Here is a 26,946-nt window from a genome sequence, read left to right on the forward strand (position 1 = left end):
TTTGAATTCTTTCCGAATGCACTGTATCTACACTCGCAGGCCAGTTTATTAGGTGACAGTGTTCCACGTGGCTGTGGCTTTCAATATAAAGCTGACAGACAGGCATCGAGAAATTCAGTTACTGTTAGATTGAACGCTAGAATGGGCAAAACTAGTGACCTGAGCGACTTTGAGCGCTGTACGATCGTTGGTGCCAGGCACGCCGGATACAGTATCTCAGATACGGGCTGCCCTCCTTTTCACACAGCGTCTAGGGTTTCCCAAGAAAAAAAACATCCAGTCAGCGGCAATCCTGTGGGCAGAGAGGTCGAAGCAGAATGGCAAGAATCGAGGAAGCTAAGAGGTGAGCCACAAACGGATAAATAACGGCGCAGTATAAAAGTGGTGTGCAGAACGGGATCTCGGAAAGCACAACTCATCGGTCGTTGTCACGGATTGGTTATTGCAGCAGACGACCACACCGGGTTCCACTCCTATCAGCTAAAAACAAGAAGAAGCGGCTCCAATGGAAAACACATTCACCAACACTGGACAAATGAGGAGTGGAAAAACATTGCCTGGTACGACAAATCCGGGTTCCTGTTGCGTCATGCTGATGGAAGTGTCAGGATTTGGCGTAAGCAGCATGAGTCCATGGACCCATCCTGCCTGGTGTCAAATGGTACGCCGCAATCCGAAATCAATGTCCTGAAGAATTCAAGCTTTTCTGGTGGGTCCAACCCTGTACTAGATAGGCCGCCCCCGGATGGTAAGGGTAGGTGACAAAACATCCGCCACGCTGATCCTCAACACAGGGGCCCCTCAGGGGTGCGTGCTCAGTCCCCTCCTGTACTCCCTGTTCACTCACGACTGCATGGCCAGGCACGACTCCAACACCATCATTAAGTTTGTCGATGACACAACAGTGGTAGGCCTGATCACCAACAACAACAAGACAACCTATAGGGAGGAGGTCAGAGATCTGGCCGTGTGGCGCCAGAATAACAACCTCAACGTGATCAAGACAAAGGAGATGATTGTGGACTACAGGAAAAGGAGGACCGAGCACAGACCCATTCTCATCGACGGGGCTGTAGTGGAGCAGGTTGAGAGCTCCAAGTTCCTTGGTGTCCACATCACCTACAAAATAACATGGTCCAAGCACACCAAGACAGTCGTGAAGAGGGCATGACAAAACCTATTCCCTCTCAGGAGACTGAAAATATTTGCCATGGGTCATCAGGTTCTACAGCTGCACCATCGAGAGAGCATCCTGACTGGTTGCATCACTGCCTGGTACAGAAACTGCTCAGCCTCCAACCACAAGACACTACAGAGGGTAGTGTGTATGGTCCAGTACATCACTGGGGCCAAGCTTCCTGACAAACCAGGACCTCTATACCAGGCGGTGTCAGAGGAAGGCCCTAAAAATTGTCAAAAGACTCCAGCTACCCTAGTCAGACTGTTCTCTCTGCTACCGCACGTCAAGCGGTACCGGAGCGCCACGTCTAGGTCCAAGAGGCTTCTAAACAGCTTCTACCCCCAAGCCATAAGACTCCTGAACATCTAATCAAATGGCTACCCAGACTATTTGCATTGCCCCCCACTTCTTATGCCGCTGTTATCATCTCTGCATAGTCACTTTAATAACTCTACCTACATGTACATATTACCTCAATAATCTCGACTAACCGGTACCCCCGCACATTGACTCTGTACCGGTACCCCCTGTATATGGCCTCCACATTGACTCTGTACCGGTACCCCCTGTATATAGCCTCCACATTGACTCTGTACCGGTACCCCCTGTATATAGCCTCCCCATTGACTCTGTGCTGGTACCCCCCTGTATATAGTCTCACTATTGTTATTTTACTGCTGCTCTTTAATTACTTGTTACTTGTATTTCTTATTTTTTAAACTGCATTGTTGGTTAGAGGCTTGCAAATAATCATGTCACTGTAAGGTTGTATTCGGCGCATGACTTGTACCTAATAAACTGTCCTTTCAATTAGCGGATTCGGCTATTTCAGCCACACCCATTGCTGACACGTGTATAAAATCGAGCACACACCTATGCAAATCTCCATAGACAAACATTGGCAGTAGAATGGCCTTACTGAAGAGCTCAGTCACTTTCAATGTGGCACTGTCATCAGCTTTCCAACAAGTCAGTTCATCAAATTTCTGCCCTGCTAGAACTGCCCCGGTCAACTGTAAGGGCTGTTATAATGAAGTGGACATGTCTAGGAACAACAACGGCTCAGCCGCGAAATGGTAGGCTACACAAGCTCACAGAACGGGGGGTGCCAAGTGTTGAAGCGCATAAAAAAATTCTCGGTTGCAACACTCACTACTGAGTTCCAAACTGGCTCTGGAAGCAATATCAGCACAAGGACTGTTTGTCGGGAGCTTCATGAAATGGGTTTCCATGGCCGAGCAGTCGCATACAAGCCTATGATCACCATGCGCAATGCCAAGCGTCGACTGGAGTGGTCTAACGACGGACTCTGGAGCAGTGGAAACGCGTTCTCTGGCGTGATGAATCACGCTTCACCATCTGGCAGTCCGACGGACAAATCTGGGTTTGGCGGATGCCAGGAGAATGCTACCTGACTGAATGCATAGTGCCAACTGTAATGTTTGGTGGAGGAGGAATAATGGCCTGGGCCTGTTTTTCATGGTTCGAGCTAGGAGCCTTAGTTCCAGTGAAGGGATATCTTAACGTTACAGCATACAATGACATTCTAATTGATTCTGTGCTTCCAACTTTGTGGCAACAGTTTGAGGAAGGCCCTTTCCTGTTTCAGCAGGAAGACCCCCGTGCACAAAGCGAGGTCCATAGAGAAATGTTTTGCCGAGATCGGTGTGGAAGAACTTGTCAGGGCTCTGTCCGGCACAGAGCACTAAACTTCAACCCCATCGAACACCTTTGGGATGAATTGGAATGAAAGCAAGTTCCTGCAGCAATGTTCCAACATCTAGCAGAAAGCCTTCCCAGTAGAGGGGGGGGACCAACTCCATATTAATGCCCATGATATTGGAATGAGATGTTGGACGAGCAGGTGTCCACATACTTTAGGTCATGTAGGGAATAATGTACTGTACCTCAGTTAGTCCTATATGGGGTTTCTTGATGAGGTTCTGTAGACAGCCACTCAGTGTCCTCGTCAACAACAGGTTGGTGGATTTACGGAGCATGTCATCGATCTCTGTCCAGCTGGAAACACAAACCAAAACAAAACGATAAGAGAAGTGATGTTTCACAAAAAGTTCCCGAACCTTTCTATTCTCATACTTTCTACAGATTGTAAATTAAAAGATAACATGTTTTGATTAACAGTATTATAATTATTGATCGATTAACTATGACTTTTCAGATCACCCAGCAGTGCTATTTGCAGAGTTCACGCCATTCCTGAACCTGCGACCAAAAAACAAGCTACATATGGACAGTACTACAACAAACAATCAAATGATTCTGTCTCTTCACAGCAACATCTGCAGATAACATTCTATTGGTTGCAAGAATTTTGAACAATTTAAATTAAAAAAATTCTAAGTTGTGTGTTGTTTTGTGTATCAATTCATAAACCATGTGTCATGGAATCAGTACATTGAAAATCTCTTCCGAACTATTTAGCAATCTGTACAGTACAGGTGTACATTTTTTTGGTCCTTAAATGAAAGCATTATACTTTATTTATCACAATTTCCTTAAACCAATTTTGGTCTTTAATGCAGGTCCAACAGACAAGTTCCTTACTTTCTCCCCCTTTCACTTGGCCTCTTCCATTTGTGCGCTAATACTGCAATTAGTTGGTTGGAATTTTGGATAGAGCAGACTTCTCCATATAGTTTTGTGTGACAACTCCACCAGTCCTATTAATGATTTAATTTACAAAAGATTATTTTTGTAAACCAAAAAAATTAAACAAATATGTTATAATATTTGTTGTCTTTTCTGGTGGATTAAACTAAAATTTCAACCAACTTTCTATGACTTGTTCTAAAAATGGATATTTTTAGGTTATTTGAAAATGAAATGATCTCAAAGTGAGAGGTTGTAATCTGAATAAAGGGGAAAAGGCCATTCTTGAACACTGGGAGAGACATTTTTACTAACTTGCTAGAGAACCAGTTCAGATTTAATTATAGCTTTTGTATTAATGAAGCCTTCAGTGAGAGGTCTAATGCTTTCATATTTAATAATCTCTGCCCTCTGAATACATAATCATTATATAAATAGGCCCCGTTTAATTCTGTCTGTCTTGCCATTCAAAATAAAATGGAATATTTTTTGCTCATATAATTTAAAAAACAAGTCATTAGGTGTAGAGGTAGGACATACGCAAATAGGTAAACTGGGATATGACTAAAGAGTTAAATCAGGGTGATTTTTACACAAATAGACAGGTATTTTCCTTTCCATGGAAGCAAGATATTATCTATTTTTCCTAACTTTCTACAAAAATGTATTGTAGTGAGATAATTTCTTTCTTTCGGGAAATGAATAAAGTATGTCCACTTCACCGTCAGACCATTTTATTGGTAAACTACACGGTAATGTAAAAGTTGTATTTTTAAGTGATCTAATACGTAATATAGTACACTTACCATAATTTGGTTGTAATCCAGAGAGGTAAGAACAATTATCTAGATCCTCTATGGGGCTGTGGAGGGATCCAAATTGTGGATTTAAAAGAAAACATGAATCATCTGTATACAATGACACCTTTGTTTTTAAACCCTGGGTTTCTAGCCCATTGATGTTATTGTTGGATCTGATTTTAACCTGTTAGGGCTAGGGGGCAGCATTTGCACGTCTGGATAAAAAAAATGTACCCGATTTAATCTGGTTACTAATCCTACCCAGTAACTAGAATATGCATATACTTATTATATATGGATAGAAAACACTCTAAAGTTTCTAAAACTGTTTGAATGGTGTCTGTGAGTATAACAGAACTCATTTGGCAGGCAAAACCCTGAGACATTTTCTGACAGGAAGTGGATACCTGATGTGTTGTATTGACTTTAAACCTATCCCATTGAAAAACACAGGGGCTGAGGAATATTTTGGCACTTCCTATTGCTTCCACTAGATGTCACCAGCCTTTACAAAGTGTTTTGAGTCTTCTGGAGGGAGATCTGACCGAACAAGAGCCATGGAACGATGATGTCCCATTAGACACCTGGCGCGCGAGTTCATGTTGGGTACCCTCGTTCCAATACGTTATAAAAGAGTATGCATTCGTCCACCTTGAATATTATTCATGTTCTGGTTAAAAAAGGCCCTAATGATTTATGCTATACAACGTTTGACATGTTTGAACGAACGGAAATATATTTTTTCCCCTCGTTCATGACGAGAAGTCCGGCTGGCTTAGATCATGTGCTAACAAGACGGAGATTTTTGGACATAAATGATGAGCTTTTTTGAACAAAACTACATTCGTTATGGACCTGTGATACCTGGAAGTGACATCTGATGAAGAGAATCAAAGGTAATGGATTATTTACATAGTATTTTCGATTTTAGATCTCCCCAACATGACGTCTAGTCTGTATCGCAACGCGTATTTTTCTGGGCGCAGTGCTCAGATTATTGCAAAGTGTGATTTCCCAGTAAGGTTATTTTTAAATCTGGCAAGTTGATTGCGTTCAAGAGATGTAAATCTATAATTCTTTAAATGACAATATAATATTTTACCAATGTTTTCTAATTTTAATTATTTAATTTGTGACGCTGACTTGACTGCCGGTTATTGGAGGGAAACGATTTCCTCAACATCAATGCCATAGTAAAACGCTGTTTTTGGATATAAATATGAACTTGATAGAACTAAAAATGCATGCATTGTCTAACATAATGTCCTAGGAGTGTCATCTGATGGAGATTGTAAAAGGTTAGTGCATCATTTTAGCTGGTTTTATGGTTTTGGTGACCCTGTCTTTGACTTGACAAAACATTACACACAACTCTTGTAAATGTACTGTCCTAACATACTCTAAATTTATGCTTTCCCCGTAAAACCTTTTTGAAATCGTAAAACGTGGTTAGATTAAGGAGATGTTTATCTTTCAAAGGGTGTAAAATAGTTGTATGTTTGAAAAATTTGAATTTTGACATTTATTTGGATTCAAATTTGCCGCTCTTGAAATGCACCTGCTGTTGATGGAGTGCACCACGGGTGGCACGCTAGCGTCCCACCTAGCCCATAGAGGTTAATAGCTAACATTTTGATGGCCATAACAAATAGATATGCCGATAGTGGACAACCTTGTTTTACTCCTCGAAAGTTTAATACTTTCTGAGAAGTGGTCATTATTTACTATTTTACACCTAGGGTTACCAAACACACCTTTAACCTATTGTATAAGAGATTCTCCTAAATTAAAATAGTCCAGGCATTTATATATAAACTCCAGTCGTAATTATCAAAAGCCTTTTCAAAGTCTGCTATAAAAACCAGACCTTGTTTCTCCGTGTTTTTTCATAGTGTTCTATTGTTTCCAGTACTTGTCTTATATGATCTCCAATGTATCGTCCATGTAAAAAAAAAAACCTGTCTGATTAGGATGAATAATATCCAACAATACCTTTTTTAATTCTTTGCGCTATGTATCATGCTAGACTTTTTTGCATCACAACACTGAAGTGTAAGGGGTCTCCAATTTTTTTTAATGGACTGGATCTTTATATTTACCACCTGGGTCCTGTTTCAGTAATAATGAAATCAGACCTTGTTAAGTCTGATAATCTATCATTTTTATAGGAGTGGCTAAAACATGCTAATAACAGTCCTCTGAGTACATCAATAAAGGTTTGATATACCTCAACTGGTATGCTATCCAGCCCTGTTGGAAAAGGCAGTTATAAATGATTCTGTCCTGGTTAAAAAGAACTTGTCATCCAATAGGCTTTGATTAAAATTTCAAATAGCCTCGCCCACGTGGAAATGCTGTAAGAGTAATGTATATGCCAAATATTTGATGGTATGACTGCATTTTGTCCCCTATGAACGCTTTAAACTTTTGGTGCCAATGAGAACGACATAAGAAAGTAGTCAAGACGACTTGCTTGATTTGTTAGCAGAGTCCTACAGCTGTGTGTTAGGTTTTGCAGAAAAGAGTTGTACATTGTGAGGTGTTGATTGGTTGGCAGGGGTCAAGTGAGTAAAACGCTCTCCAGAGACGGGGGATGCATCTTTCTGTAATTACGATCCATTTTTTTGGGGCTACCCAAGAGGAAACGTCAGGGTTAAAGAGGCAAGAGGGGGAGGGGGTCCTGGGGAGATTAAGGCAAAACTGGCCACCTCCTCCCTTCATTTTATTGATCAAATCAAGTCACTTGCTAATAAGATGGAAGACAGCCGATCGCGGATTTACTACCAGAGAGACTTTCGAAAACTGCAGTACGCTCTGCTTTTCTAAAACATGGCTATCGGACAAGATACCCCCCCACGACTATCCAACTCAATGGTTTTTCCATATACTGAGCGGACAGGACGGTTGAGTCAGGGAAATCCAGAGGGGGAGGGGTTTCCATATACTGAGCGGACAGGAACGGTTGAGTCAGGGAAATCCAGAGGGGGAGGGGTTTCCATATACTGAGCGGACAGGACAGTTCGAGTCAGGGAAATCCAGAGGGGGAAGGGTTTCCATATACTGAGCGGACAGGACAGTTCGAGTCAGGGAAATCCAGAGGGGGAGGGTTTTCCATATACTGAGCGGACAGGACAGTTGAGTCAGGGAAATCCAGAGGGGGCAGGGGTTTGCCTCTTCATCAACAACAAATGGTGTGCTGACTCAAGCGCAGTAGACGTCTCAAACCATTATTCTCCCATCTTGGAATAGGGAGTTTTTTTTAGCTGTTATCGTGACTGTGGTATACTTTCCACCTCAGGACAACAGAAAAAAAGCTGGCACTCAAAGTAACTGTACAAGGCTATAAACAAGCAGGAAAACATACATTCAGAGGCTGCTTTCTTGTGGCCAACGAATTTAATTCTGCATCATTAAGACACGTGATACCCGACTTCCATCAATACATCTCCTTTGCCACTAGGGGGGCAATAAAGTCCTAGACCACTATTATCCTAAACAAGCAAGCAAGCAAGCATACAAGACCCTTGCTCGTCCTCCATTAGGCAAATCAAATTATGACTCCGTATTCCTGCTTCCTGTTTTGCAAGCAGAAGCTCAAAACCTGTGACTCGCTCTGTTGATAAATCAGGATCAGAGATTATGCTACAGGACCTGCTTTTCTAGCGCTGACTGAAATATGTTCCAAGACTCCGCCGATAACATCAACGAGTTAACCACCTCCGTCACGGACTTCATTAGGGACTGCATTGGCAACGTTGTCCCCACAGCGAAGGTTCGCTGCTTCCCCATTTCAAAAGCTCTGGATAAACACTAAGCTATAGGACATGGATACCGCACACAGAGGCTAATCGCAGACAACTGAGGCTATAGTTGAGGACAGGATCAAGTACAAGAAGTGACTTCTGCAGAGTCATCAAACACGTAAAAGGACACTTTAGGAATAAAGTGGAAACATATTACACAGGCTTCGATGACCGCTGCATGTGCCAGGGGCTACAGTCCATTACGGTTTACAATGGAGACCCAGCCGTGATCTGCCCAACGTTGCCTCTCTACCAGACAAAGTCAACGCATTTTAATCTTTGACAATAACGCCCCACCGACCCAGATGACCGGGTGATCTCGCTCGCCGAGGCCGACGTGATTAAGGTCTTTAATCGGGTCAACACTCGCAAAGCCCGACGGTATTCCTGGCAGGCATATTCAACCTCTCCTTGACCCAGTCTGTGATGTTTCAACATGACCACCATCATTCCTGTTCCCATGAAGTCAAAGGCGTCATGCCACAATGACTAACCGCCCTGTAGCACTCACATCTGTAATCATGAAAGGGCTTTGAGAGGCTGGTTATGGCACACATCAACTCCATCATCCCAAACCCACTCCAATTAGCGTACCGCCCCAACAGATCCACAGACGACGCAATCTCATTTGCACTCCACACTGCCCTCACCCACCTGGACAAGAGGAATACCTATGTGAGAATGTTGTTCATTGACTACAGCTCAGCGTTCAACACCATTGTACCCTCCAAGCTCGTCACCTAGCTTAGGACCCTGGGACTGAACACCTCCCTCTGCAACTGGATCCTGGACTTCCTGACGGGCCGACCCCAGGTGATGAGGGTAGGTAACAACACATCCTCCATGCTGACCCTCAACTGGGGTGTGTGCTTAGTCCCCTCCTGTACTTCCTGTTCACCCACGCACGACTGTGTGGTCACGCACGACTCCAACACCATCATCAAGTTTGCTGATGATACGATGGTGGTAGGTGTGATCGCCGGTGACGATGAGACAACCTACAGGGAAGTGACCTGGCAGTGTGGTGCCGGACCTGCAACCTCTCGCTCAACATCAGTAAGAGCAAGGAGTTGATCGTGAACTACAGGAAAACAGGGGGCGAGCACGCCCCCATCCACACCTTCAACAACATTTTGGGAAAAAAGGCAAACTCAGCTCCATCATTCATTGAATCAGATGCTCATTCATTACAAAACCCACTGATATTGCCAACTACTTTAAAATTAGCAAGGTTTAAACAAACAACAAAAATTTATTTCACCATTATTTAACCAGGTAGGCAAGTTGAGAACAAGTTCTCATTTACAATTGCGACCTGGCCAAGATAAAGCAAAGCAGTTCGACAACATACAACAACACAGAGTTACACATGGAGTAAAACAAACATACAGTCAATAATATAGTAGAAAAATAAGTCTATATACCAAGTGAGCAAATGAGGTGAGATAAGGGAGGTAGCAAAAATAAATAAATAAATAAATACAGTAGGGGAAGAGGTAGTTGTTTGGGCTAAATTATAGATGAGCTATGTACAGGTGCAGTGATCTGTGAGCTGCTCTGACAGCTGGTGCTAAAGCTATTGAGTGAGATAAGTGTTTCCAGTTTTAGAGATTTTTGTAGTTCGTTCCAGTCATTGGCAGCAGAGAACTGGAAGGAGAGGCGGCCGAAGGAGGAATTGGCTTTGGGGGTGACCAGAGAGATATACCTGCTGGAGCGCGTGCTACAGGTGGGTGCTGCTATGGTGACCAGCGAGCTGAGATAAGGGGGAACTTTACCTAGCAGGGTCTTGTAGATGACCTGGAGCCAGTGGGTTTGGCGACGAGTATGAAGCGAGGGCCAGCCAACGAGAGCGTACAGGTCGCAGTGGTGGGTAGTATATGGGGCTTTGGTGACAAAGCCTCTGGTGACAGATTAGCAAAAGCTAATTAGTAAAGCTACCTTTACTGGCTCAAATAGCTGACCAATCAGCCTGTTACCAACCCGTAGTAAAGTTTTGAACAGATACAATACTATTTTACAGTAAACAAATTGACAACAGACTTTCAGCACACTTACACAAATGACTGATGATTGGCTGAGAGAAATTGATGAGAAGATTGTGGGGGCTGTTTATTGATCATAGTCTGCTGCTGGAAAAACGTATGTGTTATGGCTTTACACCCCCTGCTATAATGTGGATAAAGAGTTACCTGTCTAACAGAACACAGAGGGTGTTCTTTGATGGAAGCCTCTCCAACATAATCCAGTTTAGAATCAGGAATTCCCCAGGGCAGCTGTCTAGGCCCCGAGTCTGTCCAGGTAGAATCAGGAATTCCCCAGGGCAGCTGTCTAGGCCCCTTACTTTTTTCAATCTTTACTAATGGCATGCCACTGACTTTGAGTAAAGCCAGTGTGTTCACGTATGCGGATGACTCAACACTATACACGTCAGCTACCACAGCGACTGAAATGACTGCAACACTTAACAAAGAGCTACAGTTAGTTTCAGAATGGGTGGCAAAGAATAAATTAGTCCTAAATATTTCAAAAACTAAAAGCATTGTATTTGTGACAAATCATTCACTAAACCCTAAACCTCAACTAAATCTTGTAATAAATCATGTGGAAATTGAGCAAGTTGAGGAGACTAAACTGCTTGGAGTAACCCTGGATTGTAAACTGTCATGGTCAAAACATGTTGATATAACAGTAGCTAGTAGTAGAGTCTGTCTGTAATAAAGCACAGCTCTTCCTTTTTAACAACACTATCAACAAGGCAGGTACTACAGGCCCTAGTTTTGTCACACCTGGACTACTGTTCAGTTGTGTGGTCAGGTGCCACAAAGAGGGACTTAGGAAAATTACAATTGGCTCATAACAGGGCAGCACAGCTGTCCCTTAAATATACACAGAGAGCTAATATTAATAATATGCATGTCAATCTCTCCTGGCTGAAAGTGGAGGAGAGATTGACTTCATTCCTACTTGTATTTGTTAGAGGTATTGACATGTTGAATGCACCGAGCTGTCTGTCTAAACTACTAGCACACAGCTCAGACACCCATGCATACCCCACAAGACATGCCACCAGAGGTCTCTTCACAGTCCCCAAGTCCAAAACAGACTATGGGAGGAGCACAGTACTACATAGAGCCATGACTACATGGAACTCTATTCCACATCAGGTAACTGATGCAGCAGTAGAATCAGATTTAAAAAAATACACCTTAAGGAACAGTGGGGACTGTGAAGCAACATAGGCACACGCACACGCACACACACTCTCACACACACACACACACACACACACACACAGATTTTGTGTTGTAGAAATGTGGTAGTGGAGTATGGGCCTGACGGCATACAGTCAGTGTGTTGTAAATTCTGTAATGAATGTATTGTAATGTTTCTAACAATGTATAACTGCCTTAATTTTGCCAGACCCCCAGGAAGAGTAGCTGCTGCAATGGCAGGAAACTAACTAATCCATAATAAATACAACAAATCCATCGACGGGGCTGCAGTGGAGCAGGTTAAGTGCTTCAAGTTTGTCTTGTGTCCAAATCACTAAGGACTTAAAATGGTCCACGCACGCACGCACAAAAAAAATAAAGAAAGTTGCTAGTGAAAGTCAGGATAATCACTTGTACATAACTGGCTCCTCTTACTTCCTGTCGCAAGGCATTCTGGAACTTGCAGTCAAAAGCGTAATCCAATACTAACCAATACAACAACAACAAAAAATATGTATGTAGTTCTCACAATCTCCAACACACGAATTCTAATACAATTACATATGTAAATAACTGTAAAGAAAATATCTTTAGATACAGCTCAATGAATTAACTGTAAACATTAACTCTGTAATCCGTTAAAGTTACAAGAGTTACCTTTGCTCTCTTGGGTACAGGAACAATGGTGGACATCTTGAAGCATGTGGGGACAACAGACTGGGATAGGGAGAGATTGAATATGTCCGTCAACACTCCAGCCAGCTGGTCTGCGCACGCTCGGAGGACGCGGCTAGGGATGCCGTCTGTGCCGGCAGCCTTGGGAGGGTTACACGCTTAAAATGTCTGACTCACGTTGGGCACGGACAAGGAGAGCCCACAGTCCTTGGTAGCGGACAGTGTCGGTGGCACTGTGTTATCCTCAAAGCAGGCGAAGGTGTTTAGCTTGTCCGGAAGCGAGACGGTGTTCGCGACGTGGCTGGTTTTCCCTTTCTAGTCCGTGATTGTCTGTAGACCCTGCCACATACTTCTAGTGTCTGAGCCGTTGAATTGCGACTCCACTTTGTCTCTGTACTGACATTTTGCCTGTTTGATTTACTTACAGACGGAATAACTACACTGTTTGTATTCAACCATATTCCCAGTCACCTTTCCATGGTTAAATGCGATGTTTCACGCTTTTCAGTTTTGCTCGAATGCTGCCATCTATCCATGGTTTCTGGTTTGGGTATGTTTTAATAGTCACAGTGGGTACAACATCTCCAATACACTTCCTGATGAACTCAGTCACTGTATCCGTGTATTCGTTTACATTTACATTTTTAGTCATTTAGCAGACACTCTTATCCAGAGCGACTTACAGTAGTGAATGCATACATTTCATACATTTTTTTTCTTCTCCGTACTGGTCCCCCCTGGTCCCCCGTTCGTCAATGTTATTCTCAGAGGCTACCCGGAATATATTCCAATCCGCGTGATCAAAACAGTCTTGAAGCATGGATTTCGATTGGTCAGACTAGCGTTGAATAGACCTTAGCACCGGGTACTTCCTGTTTGAGTTTCTGCCTATTAGGTAGGGAGGAGCAAAATGGAGTCGTGGTCTGATTTGTCGAAGGAAGGGCGGGGGGAGGGCCTTGTAGGCATTTCGAAAAGCTGAGTAGCAGTGGTCCAGTGTTTTACCAGAGCGAGTACTACAGCCAAATTTGATTTGGTAAAATCCCCAGCTACAATAAATGCGGCCTCAGGATATGTGGTTTCCAGTTTGCATAAAGTCCAGTGTAGTTCTTTGAGGGCCGTCGTGCTATCGGCTTGAGGGGGGAATATACACGGCTGTGACTATAACCGAAGAGAATTCTCTTGGGAGGTAATACGGTCAGCATTTGATTGTGAGGTATTCTAGTTCGGGATGAGTGGTTAATTATGAAACATACAACCCTGCCTTTCTTCTTCTTCCTGGAGAGTTCTTTATTATTCCTGTACAGGGGTTTAATAACTGGGATGCACTGAGAATACAGATGGCTGTATGGATGGGGACAGTATACCCCGAGAGAGCCATGTTTCCAGGAAACAGAGTACGTTACAATCCCTGTCGTCTCTCTGGAAGGAGATCGTCTACTTTATTATCCACAGACTGAACATTCTCTAACATAGTCTTCAGGATAACTTTATCTTTCTATCTTGGCAGTGTAGAGAACATTCTGCTGTTGTAAAGCACCTTTTCTTAATTTCTATGCATTTTGTTCCTCTGCTAAAACATTATACCAAAATCATTGGGGATGTGCTCTGAATGCCTGTTGTATTTATGTTCTCCCTGACTGTCTAGCTTTTATTTGATTGAAAACTAACAAATATGGTATTATTAAAAAATATAGTTACAAATATTTTTTTGCACGTTTTCTATACCCAAGAAATGACCAGAGACAGCCCGCCTAAGAATAGTCTATACAGCAAAAACCCTGTAACTAGCTCCAACGACTCATTTCCTACACATTAAAGGAATAGTTTGATATTTTGGCAAAGAAGCAATTCATCTAACTTTCCCCCCCCAGAGTCAGACGAACAAGAATAGCTAGCATGCTAACTGTTGTAAACGACCAGTTATTGCGCAAACGCTAGTTAGCATTGGATCGTGAACCTACCTCCAACTTCCTTCATACTGGACGCAGAGACATACAAATTGTAACCACTGTGGTATTGTATTGCAGCAAGAGATATTCAAGGACATTTTATTTAAAAAATAGCTGATCTCCTGCAGGGGGCAGCAGACTCCCAGTTATTAACCCCTGTACTAGGGACCCTAGTGAGGGAACAGCCAGGCTCTGACTCCCAGTTATTAACCTGTTAGGGCTAGGGGGCAGTATTGACACGGCTGGATAAAAAACGTACCCGATTTAATCTGGTTACTACTCCTGCCCAGTAACTAGAATATGCATATAATTATTGGCTTTGGATAGAAAACACCCCAAAGTTTCTAAAACTGTTTGAATGGTGTCTGTGAGTATAACAGAACTCCTATGGCAGGCCAAAACCTGAGAAGATTTCAAGCAGGAAGTGGCCTGTCTGAGAAGTAGTGTTTCATCTTGGCTCTTTTTATTGAAGACTCAGGATCTGTGCAATAACGTGACACTTCCTACGTCTTCCATAGGGTCTCAGAGCCCGGGAAAAAGTTGAACGATATCGAGGCAGGCTCTGGCTGAAACATTTTATCGCTTTTGGCAAGTGGCCACTCAGAGTACTATGGGCTTAGGCGCGTGCCCGCTTCGACCGAATGCATTGTTTTCCTTTGTCTGTCTAAATCTGACTTTGATGAGTGCTAAACCTGCTGGGTGTCTAAATAGCTAGCCCTGTGATGCCGGGCTATCTACTGAGAATATTGCAAAATGTGCTTTCACCGAAAAGCTATTTTAAAATCGGACATATCGAGTGCATAGAGGAGTTCTGTATCTATAATTCTTAAAATAATTGTTATGCTTTATCGTGAGTAATTTAGTAAATTCACCGGCAGTGTTCGGTGGGAATGCTAGTCACATGCTAGTCACATGCTAATGTAAAAAGCTGTTTTTTTATATAAATATGAACTTGATTGAACAAAACATGCATGTATTGTATAACATAATGTCCTAGGGTTGTCACTTGATGAAGATCATCAAAGGTTAGTGCTACATTTAGCTGTGGTTTGGGTTTATGTGACATATGCTAGCTTGAAAAATGGGTGTCTGATTATTTCTGGCTCGGTACTCTGCTGACATAATCTAATGTTTTGCTTTCGTTGTAAAGCCTTTTTGAAATCGGACAGTGTGGTTAGATTAATGAGAGTCTTATCTTTAAAATGGTGTAAAATAGTCATATTTTTGAAAAATTGAAGTAATAGCATATCTAAGGATTTGAATAACGCGCCACAGGATTCAACTGGCTGTTGAGTAGGTGGGACGCAAGCGTCCCACCTAGCCCATAGAGGTTAAACCCCTGTACTAGGGACCCTAGTGAGGGAACAGCCAGGCTCTGACTCCCAGTTATTAACCCCTGTACTAGGGACCCTATAGCACACAACAAGACGTTAAGACTGACCCCACAGTATTAAACACAACCGTTTTATAGTGTGTCCCAAACGGTACCCGCTTTCCCTAACATAGCGCACTACTTTTTTTCACCAAAGTCCAAATGGACCCTGGTGGAAAGTAGTGCACTACATCGGATAATAATAGGTTGTGATTTGAGAAGCGGCCTAACGAGCCGACGGACTCACCTGCGATGCAGCGACTCGGAGAACTTCAGGCTGGCGTAGATAAACTCCTTGACCTGAACGTAGATCTGAGGCACCGACTGAGACATAGGCAGCTTCTTCGGAAAGTCTTGCTGTTGACAAACAAATAACAAATAAAACCCAGGGTTTATTTAACTAAAGGGACTTTTATAAAAGGAACAAAAAGCGTTGACTTTAAGACACAGTTTCATCACATCCTGATGTTGTGAAGTTAGTCCGTTTTTTTTTATTTTTTAAAAATTTTTAAAGGGTGTTGAATGAAGGACAAACCTTTTCGATTTCTGCGTCGTGGAAAGGGAATCTACTAATTACAGACTTGTAGTCTTCTTCAGTCTCTACGGGGATAGGGCTGTAGTTATCCAGTTCAAAGATCTCCCTGAACACCAGAACCCATTTCTTCAGCAGCGTTTCATTGTACTGGTCTCTGATCTCATACAGTAGGTCAAACAGTCTGTTCACTGGGTAGCCATAACCCTGGAGAGAGAGAGAGGGAGGGAGGGAGGGAGGGAGAGAGAGAGAGAGAGAGAGAGAGAGAGAGAGAGAGAGGGAGGGAGGGAGGGAGGGAGAGGGGTGAGAGGGAGGGAGGGAGAGGGGAGAGAGAGAGAGAGAGAGAGGGAGGGAGGGAGGGAGGGAGGGAGGGAGGGAGGGAGGGAGAGGGGTGAGAGAGAGCGAGAGGGAGGGAGGGAGGTGGGAGAGACAGAGAGAGAGAGACAGAGAGAGGGAGAGAGAGAGAGAGAGAGAGAGAGAGAGAGAGAGAGAGGGAGGGAGGGAGGGAGACGGAGGGAGGGAGGGAGGGGGTGGGTGGGAGAGAGAGACGGAGGGAGGGAGGGAGAGAGAGAGAGAGAGGGGAGGGAGGGAGGGAGGGGGAGAGACAGAGAGACAGAGAGAGATGGAGAGACAGAGAGAGGGGGAGAGACAGAGAGACAGAGAAAGAGAGAGACAGAGAGAGATGGAGAGACAGAGAGAGAGAGAGAGAGAGAGAGAGGTGAGAGAGAGAGGGGTGAGAGAGAGAGGGGTGAGAGAGAGAGGGGTGAGAGAGAGAGAGAGAGAGAGAGAGAGGGGTGAGAGAGAGAGAGAGAGACAGAGAGAGCGAGAGCGAGAGCGAGAGAGAGAGAGAGAGAGAGAGAGAGAGAGGGGTGAGAGGTTTCAAACCAGAGGCATCACAATCTGGTCCACTGGTTAATGACCAAACTGCTTGGCTATTTTATTAGGATCCTCCATTAGCTGATGTGAAAGCACTAGCTACTCTTCCTGGGGTCCACACAGAACATCAACAGACAACAACACCTGCTTCACTCATACCTTATAAGAGCTCTAGATTTAACTCATACCGTCATATCACTCAGTCTGAAGAGCTGGACAAGACTCACCTGTAATGTGTCTGCAAATATCACAATGAGGTTCTTCAGCTCCAGGACCAGGTCAGGATCACTGCAGTACGACTGGAAAGGAAGAGAGAGAGAGACAGTACCAGGTCAGGATCCCTGCAGTACGACTAGAAAGGAAGAGAGAGACAGTACCAGGTCAGGATCCCTGCAGTACGACTAGAAAGGAAGAGAGAGAGACAGTACCAGGTCAGGATCCCTGCAGTACGACTGGAAAGGAAGAGAGAGACAGTAACAGGTCAGGATCACTGCAGTACGACTGGAAAGGAAGAGAGAGACAGTAACAGGTCAGGATCACTGCAGCACGACTGGAAAGGAAGAGAGAGAGACAGTACCAGGTCAGGATCACTGCAGTACGACTGGAAAGGAAGAGAGGGAGACAGTACCAGGTCAGGATCACTGCAGTACGACTAGAAAGGAAGAGAGAGAGAGAGACAGTACCAGGTCAGGATCACTGCAGTATGACTGGAAAGGAAGAGAGAGAGACAGTACCAGGTCAGGATCACTGCAGTACGACTAGAAAGGAAGAGAGAGAGACAGTACCAGGTCAGGATCACTGCAGTACGACTGGAAAGGAAGAGAGCGAGACAGTACCAGGTCAGGATCACTGCAGTACGACTAGAAAGGAAGAGAGAGAGACAGTACCAGGTCAGGATCACTGCAGTACGACTGGAAAGGAAGAGAGAGAGACAGTACCAGGTCAGGATCACTGCAGTACGACTGTAAAGGAAGAGAGAGAGACAGCACCAGGTCAGGATCACTGCAGTACGACTGGAAAGGAAGAGAGAGAGAGACAGCACCAGGTCAGGATCATTGCAGTACGACTAGAAAGGAAGAGAGACAGTACCAGGTCAGGATCACTGCAGTACGACTAGAAAGGAAGAGCGAGAGGGGGTAAAAGTCCTTCACATCAAAAGGGAAAAGGAAAGTCTTACTCCTGGCCTTCTGGGTGAGGTAATAAGGGTTTATCTAGAAGCCTTGGTGTTAGGAACGGTAAGGGTTTATCTAGAAGCCTTGGTGATAGGAACAGAAAGGGTTTATCTAGAAGCCTTGGTGATAGGAACGGTAAGGGTTTATCTAGAAGCCTTGGTGTTGGGAATGATAAGTGCTATCTAGAAGGCTTGGTGTTGGGAATGATAAGTGGTATCTAGAAGCCTTGGTGTTGGGAATGATAAGTGGTATCTAGAAGCCTTGGTGTTGGGAATGATAAGTGGCATCAAGAAGCCTTGGTGTTGGGAATGATGAGTGGTATCAAGGCCCTTGGTGTTGGGAATGATAAGTGGTATCTAGGCCCTTGGTGTTGGGTTTGATAAGTGGTATCTAGGCCCTTGGTGTTGGGAATGATAAGTGGTATCTAGGCCCTTGGTGTTGGGAATGATAAGTGGTATCTAGGCCCTTGGTGTTGGGTATGATAAGTGGTATCTAGGCCCTTGGTGTTGGGAATGATATGTGGAAACTAGAAGCCTTGGTGTTGGGAATGATAAGTGGTATCTAGGCCCTTGGTGTTGAGAATGATAAGGGTATCTAGAAGCCTTGGTGTTGGGAATGATAAGCGGTATATAGAAGCCTTGGTGTTGGGAATGATAAGTGGTATCTAGGCCCTTGGTGTTGGGAATGATAAGTGGTATCTAGAAGCCTTGGTGTTGGGAATGATAAGTGGTATCTAGAAGCCTTGGTGTTGGGAATGATAAGTGGTATCTAGAAGCCTTGGTGTTGGGAATGATATGTGGTATCTAGAAGCCTTAGTGTTGGGAATAAGTGGTGTCAAGAAGCCTTGGTGTTGGGAATGATAAGTGGTATCTAGGCCCTTGGTGTTGGGAATGATAAGTGGTATCTAGGCCCTTGGTGTTGGGAATGATAAGTGGTATCTAGGCCATTGGTGTTGGGAATGATAAGTGGTATCTAGGCCCTTGGTGTTGGGAATGATAAGTGGTATCTAGGCACTTGGTGTTGGGAATGATAAGTGGTATCTAGGCCCTTGGTGTTGGGAATGATACGTGGTATTTAGAAGCCTTGGTGTTGGGAATGATAAGTGGTATCTAGAAGCCTTGGTGTTGGGAATGATAAGTGGTATCTAGGCCCTTGGTGTTGGGAATGATAAGTGGTATCTAGAAGCCTTGGTGTTGGGAATGATAAGTGGCATCTAGAAGCCTTGGTGTTGGGAATGAGAAGTGGTATCTAGGCCCTTGGTGTCGGGAATGATAAGTGGTATCTAGGCCCTTGGTGTCGGGAATGATAAGTGGTATCTAGAAGCCTTGGTGTTGGGAATGATATGTGGTATCTAGAAGCCTTGGTGTTGGGAATGATAAGTGGTATCTAGAAGCCTTGGTGTTGGGAATGATAAGTGGTATCTAGGCCCTTGGTGTTGGGAATGATAAGTGGTATCTAGAAGCCTTGGTGTTGGGAATGATAAGTGGTATCTGGGCCCTTGGTGTTGGGAATGATAAGTGGTATCTAGGCCCTTGGTGTTGGGAATGATAAGTGGTATCTAGGCCCTTGGTGTTGGGAATGATAAGTGGTATCTAGGCCCTTGGTGTTGGGAATGATAAGTGGTATCTAGGCCCTTGGTGTTGGGAATGATAAGTGGTATCTAGGCCCTTGGTGTTGAGAATGATAAGTGGTATCTCGAAGCCTTGGTGTTGAGAATGATAAGTGGTATCTAGGCCCTTGGTGTTGGGAATGATAAGTGGTATCTAGGCCCTTGGTGTTGGGAATGATAAGTGGTATCTAGGCCCTTGGTGTTGGGAATGATAAGTGGTATCTAGGCCCTTGGTGTTGGGAATGATAAGTGGTATCTAGAAGCCTTGGTGTTGGGAATGATAAGTGGTATCTAGAAGCCTTGGTGTTGGGAATGATAAGTGGTATCTAGACCCTTGGTGTTGGGAATGATAAGTGGTATCTAGAAGCCTTGGTGTTGGGAATGATAAGTGGTATCTAGAAGCCTTGGTGTTGGGAATGATAAGTGGTATCTAGAAGCCTTGGTGTTGGGAATGATAAGTGGCATCAAGAAGCCTTGGTGTTGGGAATGATGAGTGGTATCAAGGCCCTTGGTGTTGGGAATGATAAGTGGTATCTAGGCCCTTGGTGTTGGGTATGATAAGTGGTATCTAGGCCCTTGGTGTTGGGAATGATATGTGGAAACTAGAAGCCTTGGTGTTGGGAATGATAAGTGGTATCTAGGCCCTTGGTGTTGAGAATGATAAGGGTATCTAGAAGCCTTGGTGTTGGGAATGATAAGCGGTATCTAGAAGCCTTGGTGTTGGGAATGATAAGTGGTATCTAGGCCCTTGGTGTTGGGAATGATAAGTGGTATCTAGAAGCCTTTGTGTTGGGAATGATAAGTGCTATCTAGAAGCCTTGGTGTTGGGAATGATAAGTGGTATCTAGAAGCCTTGGTGTTGGGAATGATAAGTGGTATCTAGAAGCCTTGGTGTTGGGAATGATATGTGGTATCTAGAAGCCTTAGTGTTGGGAATGATAAGTGGTGTCAAGAAGCCTTGGTGTTGGGAATGATAAGTGGTATCTAGGCCCTTGGTGTTGGGAATGATAAGTGGTATCTAGGCCCTTGGTGTTGGGAATGATAAGTGGTATCTAGGCCATTGGTGTTGGGAATGATAAGTGGTATCTAGGCCCTTGGTGTTGGGAATGATAAGTGGTATCTAGGCCCTTGGTGTTGGGAATGATAAGTGGTATCTAGAAGCCTTGGTGTTGGGAATGATACGTGGTATCTAGAAGCCTTGGTGTTGGGAATGATAAGTGGTATCTAGAAGCCTTGGTGTTGGGAATGATAAGTGGTATCTAGGCCCTTGGTGTTGGGAATGATAAGTGGTATCTAGGCCCTTGGTGTTGAGAATGATAAGTGGTATCTCGAAGCCTTGGTGTTGAGAATGATAAGTGGTATCTAGAAGCCTTGGTGTTGAGAATGATAAGTGGTATCTAGAGGCCTTGGTGTTGGGAATGATAAGTGGTATCTAGGCCCTTGGTGTTGGGAATGATAAGTGGTATCTAGGCCCTTGGTGTTGGGAATGATAAGTGGTATCTAGGCCCTTGGTGTTGGGAATGATAAGTGGTATCTAGGCCCTTGGTGTTGGGAATGATAAGTGGTATCTAGAAGCCTTGGTGTTGGGAATGATAAGTGGTATCTAGAAGCCTTGGTGTTGGGAATGATAAGTGGTATCTAGAAGCCTTGGTGTTGGGAATGATAAGTGGTATCTAGGCCCTTGGTGTTGGGAATGATAAGTGGTATCTAGAAGCCTTGGTGTCGGGAATGATAAGTGGTATCTAGAAGCCTTGGTGTCGGGAATGATAAGTGGTATCTAGAAGCCTTGGTGTCGGGAATGATAAGTGGTATCTAGAAGCCTTGGTGTCGGGAATGATAAGTGGTATCTAGACCCTTGGTGTTGGGAATGATAAGTGGTATCTAGGCCCTTGGTGTTGGGAATGATACGTGGTATCTAGAAGCCTTGGTGTTGGGAATGATAAGTGGTATCTAGAAGCCTTGGTGTTGGGAATGATAAGTGGTATCTAGAAGCCTTGGTGTTGGGAATGATAAGTGGTATCTAGAAGCCTTGGTGTTGGGAATGAGAAGTGGTATCTAGGCCCTTGGTGTCGGGAATGATAAGTGGTATCTAGAAGCCTTGGTGTTGGGAATGATAAGTGGTATCTAGAAGCCTTGGTGTTGGGAATGATAAGTGGTATCAAGAAGCCTTGGTGTTGGGAATGATAAGTGGTATCTAGGCCCTTGGTGTTGGGAATAATAAGTGGTATCTAGGCCCTTGGTGTTGGGAATGATAAGTGGTATCTAGGCCCTTGGTGTTGGGAATGATAAGTGGTATCTAGGCCCTTGGTGTTGGGAATGATAAGTGGTATCTAGGCCCTTGGTGTTGGGAATGATAAGTGGTATCTAGGCCCTTGGTGTTGGGAATGATATGTGGAAACTAGAAGCCTTGGTGTTGGGAATGATAAGTGGTATCTAGGCCCTTGGTGTTGGGAATGATAAGGGTATCTAGAAGCCTTGGTGTTGGGAATGATAAGTTGTATCTAGAAGCCTTGGTGTTGGGAATGATAAGTGGTATCTAGAAGCCTTGGTGTTGGGAATGATAAGTGGTATCTAGAAGCCTTGGTGTTGGGAATGATAAGTGGTATCTAGGCCCTTGGTGTTGGGAATGATAAGTGGTATCTAGAAGCCTTGGTGTCGGGAATGATAAGTGGTATCTAGAAGCCTTGGTGTCGGGAATGATAAGTGGTATCTAGAAGCCTTGGTGTCGGGAATGATAAGTGGTATCTAGACCCTTGGTGTTGGGAATGATAAGTGGTATCTAGGCCCTTGGTGTTGGGAATGATACGTGGTATCTAGAAGCCTTGGTGTTGGGAATGATAAGTGGTATCTAGAAGCCTTGGTGTTGGGAATGATAAGTGGTATCTAGAAGCCTTGGTGTTGGGAATGATAAGTGGTATCTAGAAGCCTTGGTGTTGGGAATGAGAAGTGGTATCTAGGCCCTTGGTGTCGGGAATGATAAGTGGTATCTAGAAGCCTTGGTGTTGGGAATGATAAGTGGTATCTAGAAGCCTTGGTGTTGGGAATGATAAGTGGTATCAAGAAGCCTTGGTGTTGGGAATGATAAGTGGTATCTAGGCCCTTGGTGTTGGGAATGATAAGTGGTATCTAGGCCCTTGGTGTTGGGAATGATAAGTGGTATCTAGGCCCTTGGTGTTGGGAATGATAAGTGGTATCTAGGCCCTTGGTGTTGGGAATGATAAGTGGTATCTAGGCCCTTGGTGTTGGGAATGATAAGTGGTATCTAGGCCCTTGGTGTTGGGAATGATAAGGGTATCTAGGCCCTTGGTGTCGGGAATGATAAGTGGTATCTAGAAGCCTTGGTGTCGGGAATGATAAGTGGTATCTAGAAGCCTTGGTGTCGGGAATGATAAGTGGTATCTAGAAGCCTTGGTGTTGGGAATGATAAGTGGTATCTAGGCCCTTGGTGTTGGGAATGATAAGTGGTATCTAGGCCCTTGGTGTTGGGAATGATAAGTGGTATCTAGGCCCTTGGTGTTGGGAATGATAAGTGGTATCTCGAAGCCTTGGTGTTGAGAATGATAAGTGGTATCTAGAAGCCTTGGTGTTGGGAATGATAAGTGGTATCTAGAGGCCTTGGTGTTGGGAATGATAAGTGGTATCTAGGCCCTTGGTGTTGGGAATGATAAGTGGTATCTAGGCCCTTGGTGTTGGGAATGATAAGTGGTATCTAGGCCCTTGGTGTTGGGAATGATAAGTGGTATCTAGGCCCTTGGTGTTGGGAATGATAAGTGGTATCTAGAAGCCTTGGTGTTGGGAATGATAAGTGGTATCTAGAAGCCTTGGTGTTGGGAATGATAAGTGGTATCTAGAAGCCTTGGTGTTGGGAATGATAAGTGGTATCTAGGCCCTTGGTGTTGGGAATGATAAGTGGTATCTAGGCCCTTGGTGTTGGGAATGATAAGTGGTATCTAGGCCCTTGGTGTTGAGAATGATAAGTGGTATCTCGAAGCCTTGGTGTTGAGAATGATAAGTGGTATCTAGAAGCCTTGGTGTTGAGAATGATAAGTGGTATCTAGAGGCCTTGGTGTTGGGAATGATAAGTGGTATCTAGGCCCTTGGTGTTGGGAATGATAAGTGGTATCTAGGCCCTTGGTGTTGGGAATGATAAGTGGTATCTAGGCCCTTGGTGTTGGGAATGATAAGTGGTATCTAGGCCCTTGGTGTTGGGAATGATAAGTGGTATCTAGAAGCCTTGGTGTTGGGAATGATAAGTGGTATCTAGAAGCCTTGGTGTTGGGAATGATAAGTGGTATCTAGAAGCCTTGGTGTTGGGAATGATAAGTGGTATCTAGGCCCTTGGTGTTGGGAATGATAAGTGGTATCTAGAAGCCTTGGTGTCGGGAATGATAAGTGGTATCTAGAAGCCTTGGTGTCGGGAATGATAAGTGGTATCTAGAAGCCTTGGTGTCGGGAATGATAAGTGGTATCTAGACCCTTGGTGTTGGGAATGATAAGTGGTATCTAGGCCCTTGGTGTTGGGAATGATACGTGGTATCTAGAAGCCTTGGTGTTGGGAATGATAAGTGGTATCTAGAAGCCTTGGTGTTGGGAATGATAAGTGGTATCTAGAAGCCTTGGTGTTGGGAATGATAATTGGTATCTAGGCCCTTGGTGTTGGGAATGATAAGTGGCATCTAGGCCCTTGGTGTTGGGAATGATAAGTGGCATCTAGGCCCTTGGTGTTGGGAATGATAAGTGGTATCTAGGCCCTTGGTGTTGGGAATGATAAGTGGTATCTAGGCCCTTGGTGTTGGGAATGATAAGTGGTATCTAGAAGCCTTGGTGTTGAGAATGATAAGTGGTATCAAGAAGCCTTGGTGTTGAGAATGATAAGTGTATCTAGAAGCCTTGGTGTTGGGAATGATAAGTGGTATCTGGGCCCTTGGTGTTGGGAATGGTAAGTGGTATCTAGGCCCTTGGTGTTGGGAATGATAAGTGGTATCTAGGCCCTTGGTGTTGGGAATGATAAGTGGTATCTAGGCCCTTGGTGTTGGGAATGATAAGTGGTATCTAGAAGCCTTGGTGTTGGGAATGATAAGTGGTATCTAGAAGCCTTGGTGTTGGGAATGATAAGTGGTATCTAGAAGCCTTGGTGTTGGGAATGATAAGTGGTATCTAGAAGCCTTGGTGTTGGGAATGATAAATGGTATCTAGGCCCTTGGTGTTGGGAATGATACGTGGTATCTAGAAGCCTTGGTGTTGGGAATGATAAGTGGTATCTATAAGAATTGGTGTTGGGAATGATAAGTGGTATCTAGAAGCCTTGGTGTTGGGAATGATAAGTGGTATCTAGAAGCCTTGGTGTTGGGAATGATACGTGGTATCTAGAAGCCTTGGTGTTGGGAATGATAAGTGGTATCTAGGCCCTTGGTGTTGGGAATGATACGTGGTATCTAGAAGCCTTGGTGTTGGGAATGATAAGTGGTATCTAGAAGCCTTGGTGTTGGGAATGATAAGTGGTATCTAGGCCCTTGGTGTTGGGAATGATAAGTGGTATCTAGAAGCCTTGGTGTTGGGAATGATAAGTGGTATCTAGAAGCCTTGGTGTTGGGAATGATAAGTGGTATCTAGGCCCTTGGTGTTGGGAATGATAAGTGGTATCTAGGCCCTTGGTGTTGGGAATGATAAGGGTATCTAGGCCCTTGGTGTTGGGAATGATACGTGGTATCTAGAAGCCTTGGTGTTGGGAATGATACGTAGTATCTAGAAGCCTTGGTGTTGGGAATGATAAGTGGTATCTAGGCCCTTGGTGTTGGGAATGACAAGTGGTATCTAGAAGCCTTGGTGTCGGGAATGATAAGTGGTATCTAGAAGCCTTGGTGTCGGGAATGATAAGTGGTATCTAGAAGCCTTGGTGTTGGGAATGATAAGTGGTATCTAGAAGCCTTGGTGTCGGGAATGATAAGTGGTATCTAGAAGCCTTGGTGTCGGGAATGATAAGTGGTATCTAGAAGCCTTGGTGTTGGGAATGATAAGTGGTATCTAGAAGCCTTGGTGTTGGGAATGATAAGTGGTATCTAGGCCCTTGGTGTTGGGAATGATAAGTGGTATCTAGAAGCCTTGGTGTTGGGAATGATAAGTGGTATCTACAAGCCTTGGTGTTGAGAATGATAAGTGGTATCTACAAGCCTTGGTGTTGAGAATGATAAGTGGTATCTAGAAGCCTTGGTGTTGGGAATGATAATTGGTATCTAGGCCCTTGGTGTTGGGAATGATAAGTGGTATCTAGGCCCTTGGTGTTGGGAATGATAAGTGGTATCTAGGCCCTTGGTGTTGGGAATGATAAGTGGTATCTAGGCCCTTGGTGTTGGGAATGATAAGTGGTATCTAGGCCCTTGGTGTTGAGAATGATAAGGGTATCTAGAAGCCTTGGTGTTGGGAATGATAAGCGGTATCTAGAAGCCTTGGTGTTGGGAATGATAAGTGGTATCTAGGCCCTTGGTGTTGGGAATGATAAGTGGTATCTAGGCCCTTGGTGTTGAGAATGATAAGGGTATCTAGAAGCCTTGGTGTTGGGAATGATAAGCGGTATCTAGAAGCCTTGGTGTTGGGAATGATAAGTGGTATCTAGGCCCTTGGTGTTGGGAATGATAAGTGGTATCTAGAAGCCTTTGTGTTGGGAATGATAAGTGCTATCTAGAAGCCTTGGTGTTGGGAATGATAAGTGGTATCTAGAAGCCTTGGTGTTGGGAATGATAAGTGGTATCTAGAAGCCTTGGTGTTGGGAATGATATGTGGTATCTAGAAGCCTTAGTGTTGGGAATGATAAGTGGTGTCAAGAAGCCTTGGTGTTGGGAATGATAAGTGGTATCTAGGCCCTTGGTGTTGGGAATGATAAGTGGTATCTAGGCCCTTGGTGTTGGGAATGATAAGTGGTATCTAGGCCATTGGTGTTGGGAATGATAAGTGGTATCTAGGCCCTTGGTGTTGGGAATGATAAGTGGTATCTAGGCCCTTGGTGTTGGGAATGATAAGTGGTATCTAGGCCCTTGGTGTTGGGAATGATAAGTGGTATCTATAAGAATTGGTGTTGGGAATGATAAGTGGTATCTAGGCCCTTGGTGTTGGGAATGATAAGTGGTATCTAGAAGCCTTGGTGTTGGGAATGATAAGT

At 44.2% G+C, this 26,946-nt stretch overlaps 1 protein-coding gene across 8 annotated transcripts in view; it reads right to left on the minus strand.

Annotated features, from left to right (window-relative positions):
* The window catches only part of LOC106563898 (exocyst complex component 6), a 205,734-nt gene that overhangs the window by 31,578 nt on the left and 147,210 nt on the right, over positions 1-26,946 (minus strand). For all 8 annotated transcript variants that reach the window (XM_045714203.1, XM_045714202.1, XM_045714200.1 and 5 more), the window contains 4 exons: positions 17,237-17,308; positions 16,137-16,340; positions 15,849-15,958; positions 3,088-3,199 (listed from right to left, as the gene is read on the minus strand). In XM_045714203.1, the coding sequence (XP_045570159.1) occupies positions 3,088-3,199; positions 15,849-15,958; positions 16,137-16,340; positions 17,237-17,308 (498 nt within the window). The remainder of the gene's footprint in view (positions 1-3,087; positions 3,200-15,848; positions 15,959-16,136; positions 16,341-17,236; positions 17,309-26,946) is intronic.

Source organism: Salmo salar, unplaced genomic scaffold, assembly GCF_905237065.1.
Source record: "Salmo salar unplaced genomic scaffold, Ssal_v3.1, whole genome shotgun sequence".
Taxonomy (NCBI): Eukaryota; Metazoa; Chordata; class Actinopteri; order Salmoniformes; family Salmonidae; genus Salmo; species Salmo salar.